The sequence below is a fragment of the Cnephaeus nilssonii genome, assembly GCF_951640355.1.
Source record: "Cnephaeus nilssonii genome assembly, chromosome: 21".
NCBI lineage: Eukaryota > Metazoa > Chordata > Mammalia > Chiroptera > Vespertilionidae > Cnephaeus > Cnephaeus nilssonii.
In genome coordinates, this window is record NC_137092.1 from 10394902 (window position 1) to 10407348 (window position 12447).

The 12447-nt window shown below is 35.9% G+C and overlaps 1 protein-coding gene across 1 annotated transcript in view; it reads left to right on the forward strand.

The window, feature by feature from the left end:
• Positions 1–12447, forward strand: part of MAN1A2 (mannosidase alpha class 1A member 2) — a 67839-nt gene that overhangs the window by 35671 nt on the left and 19721 nt on the right. The window contains exons 6-10 of the mRNA XM_079761072.1: positions 1243–1337; positions 1898–2021; positions 3021–3114; positions 8394–8509; positions 9620–9836. Coding sequence (XP_079617198.1) covers positions 1243–1337; positions 1898–2021; positions 3021–3114; positions 8394–8509; positions 9620–9836 — 646 coding nt within the window. The remainder of the gene's footprint in view (positions 1–1242; positions 1338–1897; positions 2022–3020; positions 3115–8393; positions 8510–9619; positions 9837–12447) is intronic.

A 12447-nucleotide genomic window follows, 5' to 3' on the forward strand; every position in this document is an offset into this window, starting at 1 on the left:
GAGCCCTGGTCAGGACTTGTGCAAGAGATGTGTTTCTCTCACATCAGTATTTCTGTCTTTCCCTCTCTCTTCATATCAATGGAAAAATATCCTTGGGTGAGGATTAAAACAAAAAATTTTTTAATTCTCTTTGAGCCAGTTATCTACTTAGAATTATATTCCCTAAAAGTAACAATGTGGTTACTTAAGGTATACTCAGAAGGATATTTCATTGCGGTAGTGTGTTTGTAGTAGCCAATATTTGAAAAGTCCATGAGGGGGGAATGGTTGAATAAATTAATACATCTCTTACTATAGAATACTGTACAAGTATAAACGTAAGTTTGATATATTTTAACTAGGAAAAATGTGCTTGCTGTGTGTGTGTGTGTGTGTGTGTGTGTGTGTGTGTGTGTGTCTGTGTGTGTGTGTGTTTTCCATACATCCAGTCAGTTAGAATGCTGTAAATAACTCATCAATTTGAGAGGATAGACTTGAGGCGTATAGGAGAACGTGCCACTTTTCCTAATGAGGTATGATGACCCAATCTCAGTTTGGAGCCCGTAAGTCAATAGTTCCAAAGTAGTGTACACAAACCTATCTATTTTGATATGCTAAGGATATTTGAAATCTTACAATGTATATCTTGGTAATAGTACACAATTTTAAAAGTTTAGAAACACTGGTATTTAGGTAATTGATTGTTTCAGTTACCAAAAACAGCAGCAATTGGGACCAAGGGATGAAGCATTTATAAATTTCAAATTAAACTTGGAGTGTGAACGCAATTGTTTTCTTTTCCTTTAATAAATTGATTAAACTTTGATGGAAAATGTTGAGACATAAATGTACTTATAATACTTCAAAGGTATTTATCCAAATAGGTTTGTGTCTTTTTCTTTTGTTTAGATATTTATACTAAGCTTGTATACCATGGATGAACATTTCATAGCCTAATGTTTTCTCTTAGATCTTTGCCAGCTGAAAATAAAGATACTACCAACATGAAAACCATATCCTTACCTTTCAATTAATTGTAATTTCAGCCCATTGCACATTGGGTAGCTTTCCTCAGTATCCAATTTACATTTTCCCTGATTGCTATATATGCTACATGGTACCACAGAGATGTCATTTTTCACCTTGTACTTGCATATATCCAGTACATTTAGGTATGCATTGTATGAGAGACCAGCATATGGTGATGGCTGTAATTTATGAATTGATTACTATAATTTATGAATATTCATGTTTTTATCTCAGATATTCAAGATTAAAGCAGTCCAATTGGCTGAGAAACTCCTTCCTGCCTTTAACACACCTACTGGGATTCCCTGGGCAATGGTGAATCTGAAAAGGTAAATTCTATTTGTATGTGGGTATTCTTGTTGTAGAATTCTGTTTTAATTGATCTATTAGAGTTTTTATTTAATTATGCATTTGCGTGTAAAAACTTCACCAAAAAATTAAAGAACGTTAAGCAAGATAGTGATCATGTATTGCTAACTTTTTTTTTTTCTAAGAGAGAGAGGGAAAGGGATAGAGAGATAGAACATTGATGAGAGAGAAATATCATTGATTGGCTGCCTTCTGCATGCTCTCTACTGGGGATTAGGCCCACAGCATGGGTATGTGCCCTTGACTGGAATCGAACCTGGGACCCTTCAATCTGCACACCAACTCTTTATCCACTGAGCCAAACCAGCTAGGGCCAAAAAATATTTTAATAAAAAAATAAAATTTTAGATATAAATAAGCTAAAGATATAATAATTTTTAAATTTTTATTTTTCAATTATAGTTTACATTCAGTATTATAAATACAATAATTTCTGAGATATTTATTTAAAGTTTATGTATTCATTTAAAAAATATTTTGGTCTTTTTCCATTTCTCCTTTTCTCTTTGCTTTCACTTAGTGGAGTCGGGCGGAACTGGGGCTGGGCATCTGCGGGTAGCAGCATTCTTGCTGAATTTGGGACACTGCATATGGAGTTTGTCCACCTCAGCTACTTGACAGGGGATCCGGTTTACTACAAAAAGGTTAGCTCTCTTTCTTTTGTTATAAAAGAGTTGCTTTGGCAGCACATATGCTAACATTGGAATGATACAGAGAAGATTAGCATGGCCCCTGCACAAGGATGACATGCAAATTCGTGAAGAGTTCCGTAGTTTAAAAAAAATGTCCTTCAACAATTACAAAAAGACTTGACTGATGCTTAGAGAATGATTGCCTTTCTAGAAATATGTTTATTAGAGTTCTGGCCTTCTTTTTCTTTTTAAATTAACTAAAGAGATGGGGGTTTTTTAGAACATATTTAAAATATTTACTGTTATTTGAGAAGTTTTAATGACTGATAGGCTTTTTAAAAATCTCATTGTCATCTCTATTCAACATTGTGCTGAAATTCCTAGCCAGCATAGTAAGCCAAGAAAAACAAAATGAACAAAAAGTTCAAGAATGGAATTGACTTGAAAAGGAAGGAAAAAAACAGTAATTAATTACAAATTTCATGATTATCTACCTACAGTATTAAGACAGTCTACATTTAAATTATTAGAAGTAAGAGCTTAATATATTTTTGAATATTGATATTAAAAATCAGTAGCATTTCTCATCATCAGCTACAAGAGGCAAGAAAGTGTCATTTTTACAAAAACATACATTACTAGAGGCCTGGTGCATGAATTTGTGCACGGGTGAGTTCCCTCGGCCTGGTCAGCAGATTGGGGCCTATCAGTAATTTTGAACTGTATCTTTTGGTGGATTTATCTGAGAACTTACATTTTTGTCATCTCCAATTGCACCATCAGTTCAATGCCATCAAAACTCCAGTGGCCTTTTGCTTTGTCTTTTTACTGTTGCTTGATTTTATATAATGATCATATGTCATCATAAAAATGAGGCACTTTAAAAATAGTAGTTTTACTTGACCACTACACACAAAAAGGTAGAGGAGGTGGTGAAGGTTCTGAGTGAGGACAAAACACAAAGCTTAGGTAAATATAAAGCCATTTATTTTTGTTAATTGCATTCTTTAGGTCATGCACATTCGGAAGCTACTTCAGAAAATGGATCGTCCAAATGGTCTTTATCCAAATTATTTGAACCCAAGAACAGGTCGCTGGGGTCAATGTAAGTATTTCTAGTACAGCTAATGCTTTGTTAAAAGATTATTTGTGTGGAAACTTTTGCTTGATGTAGTGGTAAGTATATTACATGTAGAACGAGAAGCCCCCAGTTAGTGTCTAAGCCTGTCATTTACTAGTGCTGTTACCTTTGGCAGGTTTCTAATCTCTTGTAGTTTCAGTTTTTCTACTTGTAAAATGGTTAAAATATCAACTTTCTTGTTATATTTATTTCATCACAATAAAGAATTGCAATAAAAATAATCCTTTCATCCCCCCAAATAAATTGAAATTGCTTCTTCAGAATACATTGACTCTCAGCAATATTAATTTTGAGGATGTTATAAAAAGCTATTCAATTGTTATTGGCAAGGGGTCTTTAAAATCCTAGGGGAGTTGCTCTTATATCCTTTTTAGCAGCTGCAGCCCTTACTAAATTGTCCAATTTGTTCCTTTTAATGTTTCATATATTTTATATCAGCTTCTGAAAAGTACATCAAATTCCATTATTATCTTTGAGCAGTATACATCTGTCATATCTATAAATAGTCTGCAAAACAGAGAATTGAACTGAAATTTAACAATTCAGCTTTGGCTAACTATATTGTAATTAGAATAATGATAATGTTTGTGACATGCACATAGCAATCACAGAGAATAATTACTGGTAATTACCTTCAGGAAAAGTTCTTGGCAACAGATATAAAAGAGTATAGTAAGAAACCTAGATTTAAAGGCACATCATTACTATTTTTTCATTTTTTACTTTATTTTTTTTGCTAGTTTTCTAAGTACAATGCTTAGTCTATGCCATTTAATGATTGAAGTGAAGAAAATATAGGAAATTGGTCATTACTAACTTATTAAATTTTATACTAATAAATTAAAAACTGTGGGAAAAATAAGAATGGGTAAAATATTTGAAGTTAGAAGACTAATTCTGGATTTCCCACTTAATAATTTAAATGTTATTTAACTTTTCTGTGCCTTTGTTTTTTCATCTGTTCTAATTGTACTTATTTAATAGGATGGCCATTTGGATCATATTTTTAAGATAATATATCTGAAAATGCTTCATAAACTTTAAGCACATGATATAAATATTAGTTTTTAATCTAGAATTTTCTATAAAACACTTCAGTAAATAGTTTCTGTTAGAAACCTGCCATTAACTTCATGACATGCTGATACAGATTATGTGAATCATTGTTATTTAGTTGTGTTTTATAATGTGTTATCAATTTCTGAATATCGAGGAGCTTGGAGAGTCATGTTTCATTGAATTCAACACCTAGCAGGCATGGTTTAGTGGTTTAAGTAAGAAGTCAGACTACTGGGTGATAAATTCCATAGTTATCATGGATCTCAGGTTTCTGCTGTGTGTTCATTTATTAAGCATACTAAAGGCCCGATGCATGAAATTCGTGCATAGTTAGGGTCCCTAGGCCTGGTGCCACCTGCTCACCGTCCCCGCTCTCCGCTGCTGCCGCTGGTTGCCTCCCTCTGAGGGGCGACCAGCAGGGTGATGGCGGGGGGGGGGGGGGGGGGAGGGAGGCCCCCCGCTGGCACCTGCCTTGGCTAGCCTGGGGCCTGCAGGTTGGGGGCAGCTCCTGTGTTGAGTGCCCCTGGTGGTCAGTGTGCGTCATAGCAACTAGTCACTCTCCTGGTCGTTCCGCTGTTTGATGAATTTGCATATTAGGCTTTTATTATATAGGATGATCTTCCACTGGAGCAATAGCTTAGAAGAGTTGGAGAGATCCTGTGAGCAGGACTGTTACTACATCCTATAACCTGAGTAACATACAGCTAAACCGTAAAATCTGGCAATAATTCACAGATCCAAAAAACATTTCTCCTAAGCACACATGATGTTTGCTTTTCCCTGTTTTCTCCCACTATTTTACCTCCTTTAATTCTGTTATATTTTTAATCTTGTTTACTTTCCTGATCATTTGTTCTTTCCATAGATCTACAATATAGCCAGAGCACAAAGTTTTACAAAACCCTGTATGTTATTTTGATGACTCTTCTCTAAGTGTTATACTCCAGAGTACCATTTATATCCTTTAATCACTCCATTCTCTCTGGGTAAACTCCCATGGCTCAAATCCATTTTATGTATTGATGACTCCCTAATGTATACCCCTAACTTAGTGCTCTCTCTGGATTTCTGCATATCTGATTGCCTGTTTATCATATTCATTTAGATATCCAACTGGCATCTCAAACTCAACATGCCAAAATTCAAACTCCTTTGAGGGTCTGGCCTTCATTTCTTCTTCCCTTCAGTTAATTAGGTCTTCAGTTCTCTCCCACAGTTAATATCACCCCTGATCAATACATCCTCCACAATGGCCTCTTATTGATGGCTGCTGACTGATCAGAGTGGTGGTTGCTGAAAGTTGGGGTGCCTGTGGCAATTTCTTAAAATAACAATGAAGTTTGCTGCATCAATTGAATCTCCCTTTCATGAATGATTTCTCTGTACCATGTGGTGCTGTGTAATAGCGTTTTATCCACAGTAGAGCTTCTTTCAAAATTAGAGTCAGTTAAAAGATCATCTTGATAAGGTTAATTAATAAAACTATTATAATTTATAAAAGATTTTTTTTGTACCACCTAAAATCATCTTGAATAACACAGTGGTTACAAGCTTAAAAGTCCAACACCAGTAAGAAGTACTAGAGTAAACTAAGATTCCCTAGGCTCCCACATGCTTTGGTTTTTATTCATGATTGAGCAGTGGGAACAAATTAGGAGACAAGGGAATGAGAAATTCAATATATATAACATTAGCTAATTGCAGAGATATCCAAAAGGAAGTAAACTTATGAAAGGTTTATTAGGACTTCTGCTTCATGGTAGAAGATTGAGCTATAACTCTACCACTGTGGCCAACCATCCTTCCTGAGACTTCAATGAAATGAAAGTACAGAAATGTAGAAAGGAATCTATAATAATAAAAGAGTAATATGCTAATTAGACCAGATAGCTGAATGACTTTCCGGACATCCTTCTGGACGAAGCTGCGGGGGCCAAGGCAGAAGCGGTTAGGGGTGATCAGGCAGGCAGGCGAGCAGTTAGGGGCGATCAGGCAGGCAGGTGAGCGGTTAGGGGTGATCAGACAGGCAGGCAGAGGTGGTTAGGGGCAATCAGGCAGGCAGGTGAGTGGTTAGGGGTGATCAGGCAGGCAGGCGAGTGGTTAGGAGCCAGAAGTCCCAGATTGGGAGAGGAAGGTGTAGGCCGGGCTGAGGGACCCTCCCCTCACCCGTGCATGAATTTTGTGCACCAAGCCTCTAGTAATCACATAAGAGTAAAGAGATTTGGAGGCAAGTTGAGAGATCATAACGAACAAGATATTTCAACAAGCTCGTAGAACACATTCTGGCTGGGAGTGGATGAGTAGATCTAAGAACAGTATAACCTAGAACGTACCCCAAGGGGAATGCAGAAAAGGGAACTGTTGTAATTACAGAGATTCATAAACAATAGGTACAAAAGTATTTGAATTACATGAGTGAAAAGTAGAACTAAAAGCAGGTATTTGTTCAAAATCATTATAGGGAACATGGGCTTGTTTAAGGTGTAAGTGAATTATTAGAGTACGGGCAGACATATTGCCTGAAGTGAATGAGGGCACTTTCCCCCATTTATTACTTTCTATAACAAAAGATGACTTAATTACATAAGACACATGTATTTTGGTAAAATGTAAGCATATAAAGTAAAAATTGAAGGGCTCCTTTTTTTTAGATGTAATCATTGTTGACAGTTATCTTTTCAAACCTTTTCTATGTGTACAAAGCATTCTTTTAAACACACAATTCTTTAGTAGTATCAAACTATGTTGTTCTGAAACTTGCTTTTTTGCCCCTTACTCAACAGCATACAATAAATATCCTCCAATATCAGGTTACAGATTTGCCTGATTCTCTTTAATGATTTCATGGTCTGCTAGAGTATGTATGGATGTTTGTACATAATTTATTTAGCCACATTTTTAGACATATGAGGTATCTTACTATTTTACTAATGGAAATAGTGCTGTGATGCATTTAGATCAGTGTTGTGTATTTGTGTAAGTGTTAGTGTAGGGTAATTCCAGAACTAGGAAACCTAGATTACATTTTGATAGCTACTAGAAAATTGCCTTTCAAATTCCAGCAACTATGACCCATATCTTATCAACATTGTTATTAATCTTTTAAAATGATTGCCCATTAAATAGACAAAAATGGAATCTCATTGTTTTAATATGCTTTTCTCTGATCATTAGTGGAGTTGAGTTTCCTTTCTTAGGTTAATTATCAATTTGCATTTTGTTGTTGTTAATTGTATGTGCCCTGTGTTGGTTTTCCTTCTGTTATACTTAAGTTTTGTTTACTTTTAAATCATTAATCCACCACAAATTTATTTTTGTGAGCTAAAGATATAAATATTAATATGCATTTTCTCCCAAACAGATAGACAGTTGTTTCCATAAACCCGAATAGTCCATTCTTTCTTCACTAATTTGAAAAACCAATGACATATTAATGTAATATGTGGTATTTTTCTTTTCAAGCAGGGATGATGTGAGTTTTGAAACAAAGCTTGAGGGTGTGGGGCAGGGTTTATAGAAAGTTAGGAATAAAAGAGTATGGTTGCCTTGGGAATTATATTGTTAAATCGGATAAGATTAAAAGTATGGATGATATGTCATCAATAAAAATAAGAATATACCTAGGGCAAACAAATATGTACTAATAGCTATATAAATAGTAATCAAGGATATTGATTCAACAACTTAATGTATTGTGCAAGGTGATATTACAAAGGAATTCTTGGGCTGCTTTTTTCTTTGTAGATTTCTTTTAATTTACTGCCTACTGCACAGAATTCACCATTCACTGTTCTATAGAAAAATGAACTCTTTTCGGTTAACATCAGATTTTAGTATGTCTCTCACATTTAATCTTATAGCTTATATAGTTAAAACCATTAATATATGAAAGATAATTATTTTCCATAATGGAAATGTTTGGATGTGTGACACTATGCAAATTGTGTGACTGAAGAAAAAGACTACTCTGTGAAATACATCCAGCAGAAGATTTATCTAGAAAATTGGGTATACGTAGAAGAAAGGGATTACAGTATGCTCTTACTGGACTAAATTTGAAGTATGTTGGAAATAGAGCTGTCAACATAATTTTTAAATAGTCATTTTAATTGAAAAACATTACCTAATTGTCTTCTGTCTTCTCTTTTCTCCACCTCCATCCTTCTCTTTTCTCTTTGTTACAGATCATACATCAGTTGGCGGGCTGGGAGACAGTTTTTATGAATACTTACTGAAAGCATGGTTGATGTCAGATAAAACAGACCTTGAGGCAAGAAATATGTATGATGATGCTATTGAGGTAATTATGCTCAGAACACTTACCTATTTAACATAAGGAATATACATTGTATTTGATAGTGACAGATGAACATCTTCTATGCATTTTATTATATGCATTCATTGTAGAGTTTGTTAAGTTTTTTAATATAAAAGTCTTAATATTAAGTGTTCCTTTATTGTGGCATTTTAAAGAAATTATAGAAGAAATTTACTGTAGCATATTTATGAAAATTTATTTTAATTATTTTTAGTTATTGCCTATAGAGACTAGAAAAACTGACTTTACATGCATTTCCATTAACATTTCTTCTTTCAGATGACCCATTGAAGGTGTATATTGAGAGCCTCTGGGTAAATAATAAGGGCAAAACAGTATATAGTACTTCCTATGTGCCAGGCACTGTTCTAACCGTTTTACATATGTGAAGTAATTTAATCTTTACTACACTTTACACACGAGGACTTCAAGGCACGGAGAGTTGAAGTAACTTTATGAGGGTTGTACCAGTAAGTGATGGAGCCTGGAACTAAACAGCCTGGCTCCAGAGCCTGTGCTCTTATCCACGGTTCTATATTTATATAACCTCATACCACAGTATTGTGGCAGTTTACATTTGGAACAAGTTTCACTCTTGGCAACACTTACATATGATATTTCCAAGCAAAAACTGTGAAATAAAATAGCGTGTTAACCACTTAGTATGTTATTTGGTTTCTGATCTAGTGTAAACATACCCCTTTAATGATTTTAATCACTTTTTAAAAGTTGTATATTTTGTATATACTGCAAAGTATATATAATTCTGACTCTAGTCGTTGATTAGTACCTAGAGTTACAGTTGTTTGTTTTTAAATTAAACAAAGGTTATTATTTCCTATTTTATATCTTTACCTTTTAGGGAATCAATTTTCTATAGTTGTTTACAAAAATACACAGTAGTTGAACTAGTATGTGGCATGTATTGCTTTGCTCATATACAATTTGATTACTCCAAAACTCATTGTAAATTAAGCCTTCCAATTTGGAAAAGTTACTGCTTTATGGAGTCTCATATTAACAAGGTTTTATAGTAAGTTTGAACACTAATATTTTGCTTCTGAAATTTTGAATATCTACTGTTTCTTGTAGGCTATAGAGAAACATCTTATTAAGAAATCCCGTGGAGGCCTTACCTTTATTGGCGAATGGAAGAATGGGCACCTGGAGAAGAAGATGGGGCATTTGGCCTGCTTTGCTGGGGGAATGTTTGCACTTGGAGCAGATGGTTCCAGGAACAAAGCTGGTCATTATTTAGAGCTAGGGGCAGAAATTGCACGTACATGCCACGAGTCATATGATAGAACTGGTAAGAATATTAATAATGCTAGTTACTTAGTCCAAAATAACTTACAAGTTAAAAATATGTCCAGAAATTAGAAGGAAAATATATAGGCATTTTTATTTCAAAATCGTTATTCTAATACAGTAAATTATTTTCTTAAGAATTTGAATTTTAGTTCTGGAGATGTGTTCTGCATCACTTTCTTTTTTTCTGAATTCTGCTACTGTTTTTGTTAATAGAGGTTTTGAAGAAGTTGTTTTAAAGACAAGAGGTAGGGCATTTTGGGGATGTATGGGATAACATTATTTTCCTATAGTAAGAATCCATTTAGCCATTTTTTTCAGCTTCTATGAAAAGTTACATAAAAGGACACAAAATAGACCAATTTAGGTTACATGCCTTGCCTGTCCGCTTGTGAAAATAAAAAGATAATAGTAGTTGTATTGAATATATAATTGGTGTCTAGGTAACCAGTAGTTTCTTAGTCAGTTCATCAATAATTTTTGAGTTGTTTGTTCCTTTAACTAAAAGATCCTCCAGCATTGCTTTAGGCAAATATGTAATATTTCTGGGCTTCATGTCCTTGCCTGGAAAATGTGATGATTCTCAATGGTGACAATAATTGAGAATGAAAAAAATATTTTTTATGTATAAAGCATAGATATACATATAGTTATAGATAGGTAAACAGTATGTATTATTAACATTTCATGAAAAGAGAAGGCAAATCGGTTTTTAAAAAGCCTGAAAATATGGTTGAGAAAAACTGGATTAGACCTTCCAAGGTTTTCTGTGGCTTAAAGGTACATGTTTCTATATGAAATAATGGATGATGAATTCCCTGAAAGACTAAAAACCAGTGATTTCTATTTGTGATTTCAGAAGTTGAATTGTTGCTTATATTAAATAACTGAATTTCTATTTTAAGGATAATTTATCATCAAGTACCATGACACAAATACGATTGGCATAAAATTTGTTATGGTTCAAAATCTGCCAAGTTATTTTGATATAATAAGGAATTGAACTTATGGTGAAATTGACCCTGCAATTTCCTCATTAACTAAATCAAGGATTTCATTTCTTAACAAAATATAGCTAAGTCAAAAGGACATTGAAACAGATCTTACTTTAGGGAGTTTAAGTGTTGATATATAATACATGTATAATCAGTGATCTAAGATACAAATAGAAGCTAAATTATATTATGTTGATATAGAATATATACATAAAACAGAGCTCAGATCAGTAAGACATTGAGGACCAGAATGAACATTAAGTGTTTATTTATGTTAGGACCCATAATAAGGCTTGTTATGCAGATTTGGACCATAAATCAAATAACAGATGAAGAATAGTAAGATTTCATAATACAGCAGACATAGTAAAAATATGATATACCATAGTTATTACAATTAACTAGAGGCCCGGTGCACGAAATTCGTGCACGGAGGGGGGTTGTCCCTCAGCCCAGCCTGTACCCTCTCCAATATGGGACCCCTCAAGGGATGTCCGACTGCCCGTTCTAAACGGGCAGTCGGACATCCCTCTCACAATCCAGGACTGCTGGCTCCCAACTGCTTGCCTGCCTGCCTTCCTGATTGCCCCTAACCGCTTCTGCCTGCCAGCCTGGTCACCCCTAACTGCCCTCTCCTGCAGGGTTGATCACCTCCAACTGCCCTCCCTTGCAGGCCTGGTCCTTCTCAATTGCCCTCCCTTGCAGGCCAGGTGCCTCCCAACTGCCCTCTCCTGCTGGCCATCTTGTGGTGGCCATCTTGTGTCCACATGGGGGCAGGATCTTTGACCACATGGGGGCAGCTATATTGTGTGTTGCAGTGATGATCAATCTGCACATTACTCTTTTATTAGATAGGATAGAGGCCTGGTACAGGGGTGGGGGCCAGCTGGTTTGCCCTGAAGGGTGTCCCGGATCAGGTGGGGATTCCCTTGGGGCGTGGGGCGGCCTGAGTGAGGGGCCTGTGGTGGTTTGCAAGCCGGCCACGCCCCCTGGCAACCCAAGCGGAGGCCCTGGTATCTGGAATTTACTTTCCTTCTACAATTGAAACTTTGTAGCCTGGAGCAGAGCCAAGCCTGGGGCTCCCTCCGAGGCCAGCAGCCATTTCTGTTGGGGTTATAATTGAAACTTTGTTGCCTTAAGCGGGTGGGCCCGGCCAGGGTGTGCGGAAAGCTTTGCTTCCCCTGTTGCTGGCGGCAACCCTGGCCTGCTCTCTCAAGCTCCATCCTGCTGCCATTTGTTTGAATTTGTTTACTTTCTATAATTGAAACTTTGTAGCTTGAGTGGAGGCTTAGGCCTGGCAAGGGCAGGCGGAAAGCTTGGCTTCCTCTGTTACCTAGGAAACCTTGCTCTCTGTGGCTGTAGCCATCTTGGTTTGGGTTAATTTGCATGCTCGCTCTGATTGGATGCTGGGCGTGGCTTGTGGGCATGTCGGAGGTATGGCCAATTTGCATATTTGTCTATTATTAGGTAGGATCATTCACTCCTTTAAACATGGAGCACTTATTATATGCCAAGCATTATGCTGGATGCTTATAGATTAAAGTATTAATAAGATGTATTTCCTGCTTTTGAGAAATTCATAGAATACCAGAGTTATGAAAGAATTCTCTATATTTC